This window comes from Etheostoma cragini, chromosome 3, assembly GCF_013103735.1.
Source record: "Etheostoma cragini isolate CJK2018 chromosome 3, CSU_Ecrag_1.0, whole genome shotgun sequence".
NCBI lineage: Eukaryota > Metazoa > Chordata > Actinopteri > Perciformes > Percidae > Etheostoma > Etheostoma cragini.
Genome location: NC_048409.1, coordinates 25,600,670 through 25,616,709, shown reverse-complemented (window position 1 = coordinate 25,616,709; position 16,040 = coordinate 25,600,670). Strand labels below are relative to the sequence as shown.

Sequence of the window (16,040 nt, the reverse complement as noted above, 5' to 3'; positions counted from 1 at the left end):
CTTACACATACATTGTACAGTGGAAATACCTTTATATAGCCTGTGTGAAGAAGGGAAACCGATTACAATTTAAAATATTCAAAAATATAATGGAAAGTATGTTGTTGCGTGTCATTGAAATTTTTAAGTGGGTATATATATGTATATATATGTATATATATATTAGATAGAGAGAGATATATATAGAAACCCTGGGGCTGTCTAAGTGGGTACATAACTGTGTATCATGTAAACCACACGACTGGTTAAAATGTATTTACTTTTTTTTGTTAGCATATAAAGACTTCATCCGAACTGTTTGCTTTCTCGTCTTTTTGTTTCACAAATAGCTCAACAATTAAAATGAATGAAAATATCCATCCTAACATTCATTGTCGTTATCTTTAAACACAATAACACCTATTGCCATGTTGGAACTTAATGGCACATTCAGTGGAAACGTCAAATTACACAGTATACACCTAGATGTGTGTTCCCATGTCTGTGTCCAGGCTGAACTGACACATCCTGTGGAAGAAGTAGACACTGTTAAATTCCTCAGAGTCTTCGCGGATGTGACAAACATGGCAACAAGACGCTACTCGTCAACAAGGACTGCATATCTCAGAGACTGAAAGTATGGCTAAACATGTACCTGACATGTTCAGACTGGAAAAAAATACCCACACTGTACAATGTGCAGATAGACACAATATCCTGTCAGTCTCCCTGTCTTGTCATTCTTCCATCGCTGACTGTCCCCCGATATTGCCTGAGGGGAGAAATTCTCCAGTGAACTTGCTGCTCCTCCAGTGATGTCTGAGTTGGATGAGGTTCAAACTGGAGGAAAAAAAGTCTAGTTTCTGAGTAAAAAGTTTGTATTGAGTGGGACAGTTTCTAGCCACACCCTAGGGAGGTGAGGTTGGTTCTAAAACACTTTCTTGCCGTTAAGGGTGAGCACCAGGTAACCCAATCCCTGGTTTCAAATAAAATGCCCACAAAGAACGGTGTACATCACTTTGAACTCAGTTATCCCCGAGTCCTCCCACCCGAAACCTTCCAAAATAGGTTCATAGATCATGGATCTTTAAAAAAATAAAACCTAAAAAAAAAAGGATAATCTGTGGTGAGAATTTCTATTAAATAAAGGCTCACAAATAAGAGAGGGTTTTATTATCAGAAAAATATAACCAATATTTACAGAAAATCCATTGCATATCATAGAACTGCTATATGATAAAAGCCATCCTGGGTTTCACTGTTGAATGCTTGATGTGCCAGTAGGATATTGAGTTTGTATTAGTAATAACTTATTTGCACTTTGTCACACCTTCCTCCTCTGCATTCTAGAGTTGGTCTTCATGGTAAATTTCCTGAGTAACATTATCTTTTGCTCACTTTTAAGGCAAAGAGTACAAAGGTTAATTTGTGCTGAACGATTAGTAGCCTAATCCTTGAATGGTATGATTATGACAGTTCCTAACGCATTCAGTCACTCTTTCTCTCGTTGTTTCATTACAGCGGCCATGTTTCTTTTTTTTTTTTACAAATTGTGTGTAATCACTTAATCATACTCCCACAAGAAGCTGCTGCTCACTCTGTATGAAGTATTCTCCATTTGAGCATCAGTAAATCTGTTATCGACCTCACGATCTGTTACAGGAAGCCAAAGTACTTCAGCCAGGCTCGACCTAGTCGCTCCTCCTCAGTCTGGCTTGAGTCTTACTTTGACCCTGAATGGGAGAAACACTCGCTCTGTTTATTGGCATTTCTTCAAACCAATTACAATCATCATGGGCAGCACTAAGCACCTGGCAGAGCCACGGTGCCTCTGCCAAATAGCCTCGAGAAGGAAGCTGATTCGGTGGAATGTGTATGTTCAGAAGTTGTTTTATTCGTGCAACAAAAACCTCAGATATTCTATCTAGCTGTCTGGATTTACCCTGGAGAGATCTGAGGAGCAGTTAACCACAGTCCTCAAAAAGCGCGCCGGCTAAAGCTACTCCCCATAGTATTTGGGGATGGGAGGAAAGCGTGCTCTGGTGTATTGACATTTCTTTAAACCCATCACAATCATCTTGAGCCACAATCACAATCGTCTAAGCACCGGAGAAAAGCTGTGATGGCGCTGCAAAATAGGCTCGGAGGGAATTTGTTTTGGTGGAACGTGTACAGTTAAAAGTTGTTTTAGCGGGCAACAGAAAACTCAGATTGGACAGATAATCTAGCTAGCTGTCTGGATTTGCCCTGCAGAGATCTGATGAAAAGCGCTGGATTATCTGCATAGTTTTCCAGCCCTTGTGCTAAACTCTGCCTCTGCCTTGACCAATTGAAACTGTTATATAGAGATGAATCCATAATGAAAATAGTTTTTAATTAAGGTCTAATATAGTTAGAAATAAGCTCCACCCCAATCAACAACAACAACAGTAAATAAAATCTAATAGTAGTACTTTTTTCTTTGTGATTTCACCCAGAATCTTACCAAAGTAACATTTCAACGTACTTTTACTTCCAACAAAGTATGATTACAGTGTGATATTAGTGTGTAGGATATATGGGTTCCTTTTCTTTGGGTGGATTTTACGTCGACTTGCAGGCTACAGTAAGTTTCAAAGTGTGTTAAACCTCTGTTGTTTCTGTGCACATTAAAGTTGTTAGCTACAGGTCTGTGTTGTGTATACTGTAGATTTTGTTTTGGACATTGTAACAGACACTTTTTGTCATCAGGTTTAGGCAACAGATGGAGAAGCCCTGATGACACACTGGATACATGACCAGTTCCATTACTATGAAACTTCTTGCTGCATTACATATCTCTCAATTGATCTCCTTTGTCAACAGCCACTGAAAGCAACACCCAACCCTTTCAGCAGTAAGTGGGTCGAGTGTTGTAGTTTTTTTCTTCCAAAGAAGGAGTTCTTAGTTTGTGGTTCAAAATCTCCCTACTGTTGGAGAATAAAAGTAATTCTACTGTGGTCTGGAGGAAGTTGGCAGGCATGACCTAGTCCAGAAGGTGGAGAAGACCTAAATCGGTCTGTGATTCATCCCTTTAAAGAACAAGTTTGAGGAGGAAAACTACACCTGGCACCTGGCTGCTGTCACGTGCACATTCTCTGTCACATTCAAAGCCAGGCTTGGATAAACAATCTCATCTTTGCTCAGCTGAGCAGATGCCGTCTTTTTGGAGGTGGAATGCTCTCAGTTACTACTCCCACACTAATGACTGAGAGCCTCCAGAGTACAACCACACCACCAGAAATAATTGTACTGCTTGACAATGATCACGGTCCTGCAGTTTGCAATTCGGGCACTCTTACAGTACTTTGACTCCATCAGTGTTGAGTGCATCAGTAATACTGTATAAGCTAGAGGCCGTCTATTTGTGACTTTTGAATTCTTCATTATTACAAATTCAGTTAATATCTGGTCGGTTTTCAGAGTCTATCAATATCAGGTTCAGGTAAAATAAACTTTACTTTGCAATTACTGCATTACTTGCAACCTAGCATGGTTTCAGGAGCTGGACCACACCTCAAACACGCCTCTACTGGTATTCTTATAAAAACTAACCTTACCCTCTCATCTCATTCAGTCCTGCATTCTGCACCCCTCATTTCCACCCTCTTTCTCTCCCTCTCCTTTGGTACTAAAGGCAGATTCCTTACTGAAGCCTCCTCCCAACGTAGTTAATGTCAAGTCAACTGATGACTGCATGCGGCTTTATGGCTCGCATTCCAATCATCATTTGTTATTAAATTGTTCAGAACATATCTGCTTGATGGTTTGGTTCTTGCTAATGAATATCCGATATAATATAAAAAGTAACGCACACCCAGGGTTGTAGTGAGGTGCTGATCGCTGGAGGTAGACTTGAAAATAAAGAAAAAGCGTTGCACTCTCTGGCACCATATGCAAATCTCTATTTATTCTGACGACGTTTTGGCACTCAGGCCTTCATCAAACCAACAGTAGTCGGTTGTTGATTTCAAGAAGGCCTGAGTGCTGAAAGTTGTCAGAAAAAACAGAGATATGGAGCCAGAGGGCGCAACACTTTTCTTTCCTTATTTTCAGGCATTCTTATCCAAAGAGCATCACTATCCAAAGGTAACAAAATATGTTGACCAGCAAAAAGCTAAAGCTCATTTATAACTATAAAATTAATGTTTTATTTTATAAAATTAGACATTTTATTAACAATAAAATGTCTTTTAGATTTCCTTGTGTTATAATGAGATGTCCTACAGGTCTACAGAGACCTCTGCTGGCAAAGCAACTGACTAACAACACTGGAGAATTTGACATTAACTATATTACTGTAAATGTCTGTAAGGAAGCACCCGCTCCTTCACTATTTTGCTATTTTGATTCCTCACTGTAATAAAAGTAGACATTTAGCCTATTGTCATTAAGTTTTCTTTATTTTAAGCGACTACATCAATTAACAAATGATGATGGATGATGTTACAGACCTGATTGGCCAGTTTGAACCAGAAAGGCGGGCTCTAATCCTACATGTGTAAGTAGAGTTTTGGGGTAGTGTGTGTGTGTGTTTCTTTTATAACACTTTTTTGGGGCATTTTCAGCCCTTATTTTGATAGGACAGCAGAATACATGAAAGAGGAGAGAGCTGGGGATTGACATGCAGCAAAGTGCCGCGGGTCAGAGTCTAACCTGGGGCCACTGCTAAGGAGGAGTACACCTCTATCCATGGGCACCCGCTCTACTAACTGTGCTATCCTGCCACCCTTTAGGTGGGTGTTTTGTTTGAAGAGCAGCAACCAAACCATTTTAGTAGCGTAAAAAAAGAAGTTCCCTCTGTGTTTGATGTTTTTTTTTAAAACTGAAAATAAAAGTCTAGAAGTTTTCCCAGCAAACCTTCCTGCATTATGTTTTCTTTGCTTCATGGTTCCTCTGAGCTATATATAACACACCTCACCTTGCCACATGGTATTGAGAGCAAAACATTATGTTAAATATGTGAAAAATAAACATGACCGTCTGGTTCTTATTCCAACATTGTAACAACTGTATTAAATCACAAAGAGACGTGATGGAAGAGTGTCTTTACACATGATGTAGAATAACTGAAGGTCATTGTTCATTGCAAAATGAACTGGTTACCAAACGTAGCAGTGCAAACATTATCTCATAACATAACCTCAAGTTGACATTTGAATCAGCCCAATGGAAAACGTTATCAGCTTTTTCAAACCAAGGTAATCAGAGTTATCTCTGCTCCAGTATGTAAAGCGTGATGACTGGAATAAATCCCAGTCTTTGTGGAAGTCCGATGAACTTACAGTCAGCTAAGCCTCAGCCGTGATGATGTCGATGATGGCCGCCCTGCTCTCTGCAGCCCTGCTGCTGCTGCTTCCTGGGGCTCGGACTCAAAGTAAGCTTCAGGATAATTCATACTGTGTACACGTCACATCAAATGATTTTCTTTATTACTAGATCTAAAAAATCGTATAATTTTCTCTTCTGTTTTCTTCCCTCCATCTATCATGCAGCAAGCGAACCAGTTCCCATTGATGTGTTGGTGGAGAACAGCTTGCTTGGCAGCGCTCCTGTGACGTTCAGCACTCATGTGGTTTACAGAGGGATCCTGCTGGGTGCACTGAAGAGACTCATGGACTCCAATGCCAACTTTAAGTAAGTTCATCACATCAGAAAGAGTTACAGTCCTCAACTTATTGATATCTATATTTGTAAAAGAATTAAGTAGCAGCAGCACTTCTGGTATTCTTTTTAACCACTGGGGCTTGTGGAAAGGAGGAAGAAATATGTTTAATTGTGTTCGTTGGTGTATTTCGATGTGTTTTTTTCAAAGTTAAAGCCCTTTAGACCCTTTATCACTTTTTTTTTTTTTCACAAAATACGCATTTTTAGAGTGGGACCCCTCTTTCTCAAGACCCTTGAACAAATCTTAAACAGGAAGAGCTGAAATACATTTACACATACATTATTTCTTTGTATTACTTTGTGAAATGAATAAAACAGCTAAGCTAAACTGTAACCAAACACTTAGCCAGTAATATGGATAACATTTATTTTTCTGCAATATCTTTAAAACTACAACACTGAATCAAAGAGGGAACAGCGGAGCTTATATCCACACTATAACCACCATCATTGTTGTGCTAATGTGTTTGTATTGCTGTCTTTTTATATGTTGTTTGAATGTGTTTCTTTTTATCGTGCATTCCTGACTTCATATCAAGTTTCCCATTTGGGATGATAAAGTGACTGAATATTAATGGATGTCAAGAGGCAGCAGACCTTTATATTTCAACCAAAGAGGGCAGTGAAACACTGCTTTTCACATCAGGTTTCTCTTTAAGGCTCAATGGAAACTCAAAATCCCAGCTGGATGACACTGAGTGGAGGATTTAGAGTTTTTAATACTTAGCACACTCCTTATACAATTATGGGCGCATTGGGCAGATATCTTGCTGTCTATAGTCTATTCTGTCTATATTGAAATAAAAAGTGCCAAAACACATCAGAAAAAATTATGCACTTTTATGAAACAAAATAACAAAGATGATTATTTTAAGGGTGGGCCCTAGCTCACCCAGCGGGAGCGTTCGCCCCATGTTGGCAGAGTCCTGCAGCGGCCTGGGGTTTGAATCTGACCTGCGGCTCTTTGCTGCACGTCAACCCCCTTTCATGTCTATCCACTGTCTCTACGCAAAAAAATAATCTTAAAAAAGAAGGTGATTATTAAAAAAATTAGAAATTCTGCTGCAAATATCGTCAAATATCTGCTAGACACTGTCTCCCACTGACTGTATGTATGGGGATTGAAACTGTAAAGTTATTTTAAATTGGGAGGACTTCATTAACAAAAGGTACGGTTGCTCAGATAAGATTGTCTATCAAACAGTTATCTTTGATTTAGCTTATCTGAAACACCACATCACTCACACAGTGTAACTCATGACTAATGGTGCACTAGACCAAAACTCAGATTGTAAGTCTGATGAAAAACATAGAAAGACCTTGTTTGTGCATTAGAAAACTAAGAACACAAGATTGTCCAACAGTGACTAAAAGTTCACATACAAAGAGATGCAGCATTAGCAACACTGATCAGCCTTGTTTGGTGCACAATGTAACCTACAAATAACCACAGTAACATTAACCCTGTGTTAATGCATGGACATATGTAAAATTACACTTAATAGCTATATAAATCTTTTGCTCCTATGCATCCTGGGACGCTTTCTAACACACCTACCCCATGTTTAAGTGTAATCATTTGATCAGCCAGTCATATAAATAATATTCTATATCACTTCATAATCATTACTACAATCATTGTTCCGGTGCAGCAGTCAATTTCACCAGATTCATGTCTTTTCACCAATGTCCGTTTCCTTCTGCTTTCTTTCTGTTGGCATTCTAAACTCCGGTTGATTTCTGAGGACTATGGTTAACTGCTCCTCAGATCTCTGCAGGGTAAGTCCAGACAGCTAGCTAGACTATCTGTCCAGTCTGAGTTTTCTCTCACACAACTAAAAAAACTTCCCGAGTCTATTCTGCAGCGGCTCCATGCGGATTTGAGCATCGCCCATGATGTTTGTGATTGCATAGGCTGAAAATCCCAGGGAGGTCAGGGGGGGTCAGAACACCCCCCCATTTAAGGCCCCCCCCAAAAAAAATACAATTAAAAAGTCAGATTCGGTACAGTAACGTTATAAGCTTGTTGGATAGAAATGCATCTACTACAACTAACATTAACACAATGATGCGCCTACATTATGTGTGTGAACTGAATCAGGGTTAATATGGGAGATCTACAGTTGCTGCAGTTGTCTGTCCCAAACAAAACCTAATATTTATGTGGAGAACGCAATATCATTTGTAAGGAACCTTGTAGTGAACCTATGAACCTAACTCATAGATATCTGACGTTAAAGATTTGTGTTGTGGTTGCCAAATAAAAATGATTGAGAAAAGAAAAAAAGATATACAGTCCTTTTTCAGAACACCTATACACCAAGTTAGTGATTGGTAGAAAGAAATGCCAATGAACCAGAGCATGTTTATCTCCCATCTCAGAGTGCTGTGTGGACTAACCAGACCTTCCTCTACAGCGCTGTGGAGGAAGGTCTGGCAAAGCAAGACTACACAAATACTGATGATGGTTTCAACTCTTTACTCGTGTTGCCATTTAAAAAAAAAAATGAGAGCCCATATTGTTCAAGATAACTTCACCTAAGATTGACAAATCAATTTTTCTGCAGGTTCAGCTACACAGAGGATCCAAACTATGGCCCGTACCTGGAGAGTGTGAATGGAGTGGCTGGAAATGATGAAGACCATACATACTGGGAGCTGCTGGTTAAGACTTCAGATGGCAAAATCATAAGACCTGATGTTGGTAAGTCCACTATGCAAATGTCCGTTGATCAGTCTTTCTTGTAGTCGTTTTACTGTCTATCACATTGTGGATCTTTTTGTGCAGGTATTGGATGCTACATTCCCAGTGCAAACGAGCAAATCATCCTGAAGTTCACAAAGTGGTGAAGATTCAGCAGCCACAGCACATCAACATGAGATCAGAGCCGGTGTTGTTTGACAATGTATTTCATAAGTAAATAAAACACACAACAGGCACCTGTGTTTAATGTTGAGTGATAATATCGTCTGAATAAAAAATATTCCTCCATGTGTGGATTTTAAGGGTTTTTAAAGAATACTTAACATTAGGGATAAACACCTGACAGTATGTTTGTGTTTTGAATATACAGTATAATAGTCAATGTGTGTCAGTTTTCTAAAAGTCTGGATGCCAGCCAAATTTAGCCCCGCCCACAACATTTAAGGTCGGGAAGTTCTGTCTGGACTTGATCCGTTGTGGAGCAACTCTGCTAGAACCAGAGCTGTTTGGACCAATCAAAATGTCAGGGCAGGCTATGTATATGATGATGGACAAATGATCAACAGTAACTTAATGAACCACGTCACCAAAGAGCGCTTGGGTTGAATTCTTTTACAACCAAGATGGCTGTCTGTTGTGAAAGATATCGACCGTGCATTCATTTAAAAAGAGAAAAAAGGTATTTGTTGATCGGAAAGCTGTTTTTGGGGTCCTTCCTACGGGATTCAGCAAAAGTTCAATTTATCAGGTCGCATACGTCTCATACTCTGTTGCTCTGACTGGTTGTAGGTCTATCCAGCTGAGTGCAGAGGCATTTTCTTTCCGGGTTTGGTTGAAACACGCCCCACAATCGCAGCCCAATGGAGCCGTTTCAGACTCAAATTCTGACTTCCATTTCAAAGGCTTGGTGAGCATTATAACGTGGGTAACAAAGTGAAGCAAAATGATGCGTGTTTATCACGGAAGTAAAGAACGGACTACAATAGGGCTGTTAAGTTTTCACTTTGTAAACCAACAACATGCACAAAAATGTATGATGCATTAATGTAAGTCAAGATGAGTTGAACCTAATTTATTAACATTAACTGTTTAATACTATTCAGCAACGTTTTCTTTAAATATTCATTTGTTTAGACAAAATCCTCTTTCCACCATCCACCAACCCACAACCAAGTGTGAACCATTCCTCTGCATTGACAAAAATAAAAGGATGCAACGGCACCCCTGGATCCTGGGTTTAAATGCGCAAACCGCATCAGATGTTCATGAGCCAACCCCATCAGCACAAAATAGTTTGCGTTTTTCTTACACAGATTTGAGGCTATAAAAGATTTACATTTATGTTTATTGATTCATGAAGATTCACACAAAGCAGGTGTATTACACTAGTATGTTGTCCTTATCCCTCATAAAGAAGGAATAAGAAAGTATGGTTAACAAGCAGAACAATATAAGGTAAAGTTAGGATGAGTCAGTACTATCAACAGTCGGTTTTCATACTGCATTTAGCACAGTTTACATTAGCGGCCATTTCTCACACTTTTATTTTTTGCTAAAGAAGAAACACAAATTAATTTTAGTTGAATCATAATCTGTAAAATACGTAAGTATACAGTTGAATCTGGCTTTGATCCCATGGTGATTTCCAGCGGCTGCTCATCCTTTAGTACTTGGTATAGTTCAGGATGATTAGGTCATTTGGATTTGGGATGTAACATCCAATACCTGCAAACAAAATCAAAAGGCAACAAGATAATACATTTTCAGTAAGAACAAGTTACTACACAAATATACAATACAATACAATACTATACAAAGGTGTTCTCTTGGTTGACTCACCAACATCCGGACTGAATGTTTGGTTGTTTGCAGGCTTGACCAGCAGCTCCCAGTAGGTCTGTTTCTTTGGACTTCCAGCCAAACCGTTCACACTCTGTAGGAACGGGCCGTAGTTTGGATCCTGTGTGTAGGTGAACCTGCAAGGAGATGGGATATTAGTGATTCGTATTGGTGACTTTTACTTTAATGTTCCTTGTGGCTTTACTCAGACATGATGGCACATTTATAGAAAGAGCTTGGGGAAGGGAGCTGAGAGAGAGAGAGAGAGAGAGAGAGAGAGAGAGAGAGAGAGAGAGAGAGAGAGAGAGAGAGAGAGAGAGAAAGAGAGCCCACCGGGAGTTAAACATGTTATGGTAGCAAAGAAGAAGAGTTTGGAAAGGAAAACTGATTTGAATTTTTTTTTTTTTTACCATTGAACTCTTGGTTAATGACCAATGCCCCCCTCTTCTAACAGTGAATCAACTAATTCTGCTGAATCCACTAAAACCTTACCATCAATTTCATAATTTAATTTTATAGCACAACATGATTTGTTGGGGAATTCTGCTGCATTTGATTGTATGCATGTTGTTAGTTTAAGTTGATGATTGACCTAAGAGGTCTAAGCCCTTTTTTTCCATCTTTTGTCCGCCTGGTCTCTTTGTGTATTAATGCTTGTATAATCTCAACCCTGTTATTCACAATCAATTTATATACATCATTTATTTATCTCATTTATTTATATATTATTTGGGCTATCAGGATATGCATGCTGCAGGGATGTCACATGAAAGTATACATTGGTAAATGACTACAAAGACAAAATAAAGAACTAAATGAAAATAAAATCTCACAGAAATGTAACAATGCAATAACAATAATGGCAGATCCTTCTGGCTTTTGAAAAGGGTTCTTTTAGTTGTTGGCAATTAAGGGGAAAATAAATGAACTCTGTAACCAAGTTGCCAATTTATGCATTGACTGGCGCATTCCCTTCTAAAACAAGTACTGAAATTTATTTAGCATTTCATAAGCTTAGGAAATGGACAGAGGCTGACACAAACACACGATAATAAAGCCGTAGAGTCTCTTTCAACTCAGGACAGCACAACTTCTCACAAATACAGAAAGGATTAGAGATGAAAAGTTGAAATAAATGTCCAAGCAATTTGAGATGAAAACTGACGCGTAACAGCCATCAGCTTCGTAGGTAATTAAGAATCAATAGAGCTGGGGTCTGACGGCGACATGACCAATCACACTATGACAGATGCTCCACTTAGCACCAACTGCAATGTTTAATTTTAAAGTAATGTAGCCTACTGGCAGTCTGGCACACGTGGGTGCTCAATGGGTGCTCAGTATTTCTTGTAGGTGCTCGAGCCCCAAAGCACCCAAGGCATCACCGCCTGTATGTCTGTAACTAACACAAGTATGAAAGTATTTAGTTTTTAGTTGGAGTTGCGTGCATCGTCTCTGCACAGGCTCCAAAAATTCCGGTCTCCACGGCTGGTTTTCTAAGGGCTATGAAGAAACTGTGTCTGGAAAGGGCTAGCTCTCATCTATTGATGACACTATGGCGAGAGGATCGGTCCAAAGGTTGCGAAGCAAACGAAACATTCGCGCAAGTTTATTTTTGGATTCATAATCCTTTATTTATCTTACAAAGACACTCAAATACACTGAAATTCTATTAAGGGTTAAAGAAGTCCTCGATGAAACAGCGCTTTTCTTTGCTTCTAAAGCAAAACAAATGGAGATGTGAAATAAGATATGTGAAGTGTGGTGAATGACAACACTGTGACAGCACCGACCTAATGCTAACAGCAGAAGTACAATTACCTAAAGCCTTTGTTTGACTTCTGCAGTCTGGTCAGTCCACCCAGCAAGATTCCTCTGTAAACCACAGAAGTGTTGTAAGTCCTGAGGGGACTGTTGTTTAAAGAGTTTTTCACCTGGACACGGATGGGATATAGAGTGGGAGCTAAAAAAAAAAGGAAGTCAGAGTTGGTAAAGAAATGCCACAGCTGAGATTTTAATTTTAATTTTGATTTCTTTATAATTTTCAGTAATAATAAAAACCTTTGAAAAAAACCTGAAGCTATTCTGAGGCTTACCTGCTGATGGAACCCCAGGAAGAATCAGCAGCAGCAAGGCCACAGACAGGAGAGCGGGGGTCATCATTCTGACTGCTGAACACCAGACTGAACCTGAACAGTTATCTATAAAGACAAAGAAATTATTAAAGAAACATGTGTCAAAACAGTTAAATGTTACTTTAGCTTTTCACAAGTTTTCAACTCAGTGATCCCATTCATCTCTCAGTACAGAGCTCCAATCCTTCAGATGGAAGGCTCCTGTCTTTGAGACTTTATACTGCTACTGCCGCAAATTAAAATAATATGAAAATGTGTGAAGTTAGGCTTTCTGCAATAGTCAAAGTCAAACACAGGCCGACTGTACCGCCACATGTAAAACGGTCAAATCGGTAAATCAGCCAACACCAATTTAAATGATAATTAAAAAGGTGTATATACTGTAGGAGCTTATTATATCTCTCTTACCCTAACAGACCTGTAAGGGTGCAGGAGATATGATGAGAAAGCCTACCTGTAGTAGTGGTAGTAGTGGTAGCTCCTGGACCTAGTTCTGTTGAAAGGACTATTGCTCACTAACTTGTATAGGTTTCCTCCACATGTCAAACAACCAAACATCACACATCAGGCTGACATCTAGCTGTGTCACAATACATTTTTGAAATTCCAACACGGGACAAACTTTCATGAACAATGAACAATTGTTCAAACACCATCCCCAAAAGAAGAAATGTCACTCTTCAACTAAAGTAGTTGGTTAAGCCTCATGGATACACACAATAGGGCTGTTGCTCTGTCACTTAGCATTTCACTTAGGTGCAGTGTATGGTCCAGCTGTGCCCTAAGGACCTGATTGCTGGGTGTGTCAGAGAGCCTCTATATTGTGGCAGGTGACCACTGTCCACATGGATGGCATCCTTACCCTTTAACCTTTAAGATGTTAGCTCTTCTCTTAATTATATCATTTACTTTGTTGGTTGACTCTTTGGGATATCAGTCATACAGTTTCACATCCAGAAGCTGTTGCACTATTTAAGGATCCATTGTTAACCCCCCCCCCCTTTTCTGCACCTGCCTCCACCTGTCTACCACTATATCCTGCTATGGTCTTTTCTACTCCTAACTGTGTCGGCCTAACAACCTTCACCTCTTCACACACACACACACACACACACACACACACACACACACACACACACACACACACACACACACACACACACACACAAAGAAATGCGCACAAACACACTAAACTTATAAATTAAATTTTTAAAAGTGCCCAATACCAGCAATTTGACAAGCACACCTCAGTGACTCACCCACTGCCACAACCAATGACACAACGACAATCACTCAAGGATTAAGCTGTCCAAATTGAAACTGTTTGTAGCCTCTGAGGATGCCAACTCTACACAATGGCTGGGAAATGCCAACTAAAACTAAACAGAGGCTCAGTTTATTTAACTTTTACAATTTACGTCAGAGCATGCCTACATACACTCCCTTGTACCAGTAAACCAGGATGTGTTCATCTCATAAATTAGAAATATTTTGCCACTTGTCTTATATCAACAATACAAAACGACAACAATGCCACCAGTCAGGTAAGGTCAGGTAAGGCAAATCACTGCTGAAATGTTTGCAAATGCAAATACCACATATTTATAACTTTATTCCAACAATAAATTACTTGAAATTCTTCTATCCTCTGTTTTCAACAGGTTAACAATGTACTCCAATAACCTTTAAAGGGAAAATTAAAGTGGCTATGAGGAACTTTCAGTTTGTGATGATTCTCGCGGCCCCGTTGGACAAAAGCGGTTGTGTCTTTACCACACCTACTGTCGTGAAGGTCTTTTCAGTGTCCCGGCTGGTGCTGTAATACCCACTGTATTACATGTATTACAGAGTTAGCGTTACCGGGTAAAATGAGAGATGAAGATCATTTTGTGGCTTTCTGGGAAACATTGGACCTGTGCAAAGGAATTAATAAAAACTAGATGAAAAAATCTTTCTTTTCACTGTCAGTCTTTTTTGCTGTTTCTGGTTGTTACTCGGACTCTGGAGTACTGCCTTTAACAAATATCTGTGATAAAAAAACAGGTTACAAAGTGCATTTTCTAAAAGAAATTCTGTCTTGCATTTATGTCTTTGTGTTTCAATAGATCAGCATAAATAGAACTTGAAAAACAATTTCCTATCAGTTAATTTTCTCAAACAACAAACACCAAGGCATCTTTTTTTAAATTAATAATTATGAAATACAAAGTGATAAAAAAACACAGTGATACACTTGAATCTGGTCCCATTTTGATTATCTTGATTTTCAGTACTTGTAGTTGTAGTTCAGGATAATTTCCTCATTTTCACTGGGGATGTAACATCCAATGCCTGCGAACAACATCCACACAGTATTAAAATAGTTTAAGTTGATTTACAGCGAGAGCAGGAAGCACAAGCAAGGTTTTTGACTGGTTATAAAACGGCAGATGACAGACACATTGACTACTATCTTGGTTGACTTACCAACATCAAGTCTGATGATTTGGCCACTGGTTTTCCTGATCAGGAGCTCCCAGTAGGTATGTTCTTCGGGATTTCCAGCCAGACCGTTCACACTCTGCAGGAACGGGCCATAGTTTGGATCGTGTGTGTAGGTGAACCTGCAGGACCACACAGAAGATGGTCTGTTGAAGATTTGGGCTATTATTACCAGAATGGTGTTGTTTCTTTCTCATACTAACTCATTCAAACATATCTGAATAGCAATTTTCAACACCAAGTTGCAAGGTGTTTCATGAAAAAAAACAGCAGGCGAAACAAAATAGTGAAGAAACACACACACACGCATACACGCACACACACACAAACACACACACAAAAAACACCACCTGCTGATCTGAGATTGCGCAAAGTTAAGTAGACCTTAACATTCTTGTTTTGTATTAGAAAAAGAACATACCGTTACTAAGTATAATTTTGAGACATTGTAGGATTAATTATCATTCTCTGATATTTCATCTGGTGTTTCCTGTGTTTTCCTGGAAGTCCGAGCAGCTAGAGGGGTCAAAGGTTGCATGACGCCATTGACAGGCGACTAATTGTAAGCCACTGTTACAAACAACTAATTTCTCTGAACATTGTTGGAAACATTTGGGATGAAGAACACAACTCAACAAGACGTAAAGCATATGTTAAGTTGTTTTTAGACACTTTCACAAGGAAATGTTACATTTTAAACCTTTAAAGAAAAGAATTGGTTGATGATCTCACATAAAGTCTTTGTCACAGTCCTGCAATCTTTTCAATCCACCCAGTAAGATTCCTCTCTCAAGCACATAAGTGCTGTGTGTCTTCGTATCATGTGGCGTTTGTCACCAGGACACTGAAGGGGACATAAGCATCCACTGAAAAACAGAAAAGGAAATCCATTGCACTCCTTTTCTTTGGCCAGGATTTTTAGCATTCAGTAAAACCATTGAAAGACTAAAATTGAAGCTTGCCTGCATCTGAGATTCCAGAAACCAGCACCACTTCCATTTCTGCTGCTGGGTAAAAAGACACGTTGTGAGCTGCTGCCGTTATTAACAGTGGCTCCATAAATAATCGTGCGCATGCAGGGTATGCAGTGTAATGATTACACAGTGGATTTGACACATGCCTTTGGTGTGGGACGCACTGCAATACATCAACCAATGTGTCCCTGAGCAAGATGCTTAACCCCTAGTTGCTCCAGATGTGTGTGACCTCTGACATAT

General features: G+C 39.3%; 1 protein-coding gene and 1 long non-coding RNA gene across 2 annotated transcripts; one reads left to right on the top strand and one right to left on the bottom strand.

The window, feature by feature from the left end:
* The first annotated feature begins 2,915 nt into the window (after positions 1 to 2,915).
* LOC117942470 (transcobalamin-1-like) lies at positions 2,916 to 8,555 on the top strand. The gene is made up of 5 exons (XM_034867937.1): positions 2,916 to 2,995; positions 5,224 to 5,374; positions 5,493 to 5,634; positions 8,232 to 8,368; positions 8,453 to 8,555. Exons 2-5 carry the CDS (start codon positions 5,305 to 5,307, stop codon positions 8,512 to 8,514), a joined length of 411 nt encoding a protein of 136 aa, XP_034723828.1. The 5' UTR covers positions 2,916 to 2,995; positions 5,224 to 5,304; the 3' UTR covers positions 8,515 to 8,555.
* A 5,967-nt stretch (positions 8,556 to 14,522) lies between these two features.
* On the bottom strand, positions 14,523 to 15,686 carry LOC117942475. The gene is made up of 3 exons (XR_004656133.1): positions 15,556 to 15,686; positions 14,809 to 14,945; positions 14,523 to 14,673 (listed from the first exon to the last, which is right to left on the bottom strand). It is a non-coding gene; the product is annotated as an uncharacterized LOC117942475 (long non-coding RNA).
* Between the last annotated feature and the right edge of the window lie 354 nt (positions 15,687 to 16,040).

What these genes read in the sequence shown, in the direction of transcription:
- LOC117942470 (XM_034867937.1), top strand. Translation starts at nt 5,305, where the DNA reads ATGATGTCGATGATGGCCGCCCTGCTCTCTGCAGCCCTGCTGCTGCTG. An exon ending in GACTCCAATGCCAACTTTAA is followed by an intron (nt 5,635 to 8,231) that starts GTAAGTTCATCA and finishes ATTTTTCTGCAG; the next exon opens with GTTCAGCTACACAGAGGATC. An exon ending in AATCATAAGACCTGATGTTG is followed by an intron (nt 8,369 to 8,452) that starts GTAAGTCCACTA and finishes CTTTTTGTGCAG; the next exon opens with GTATTGGATGCTACATTCCC.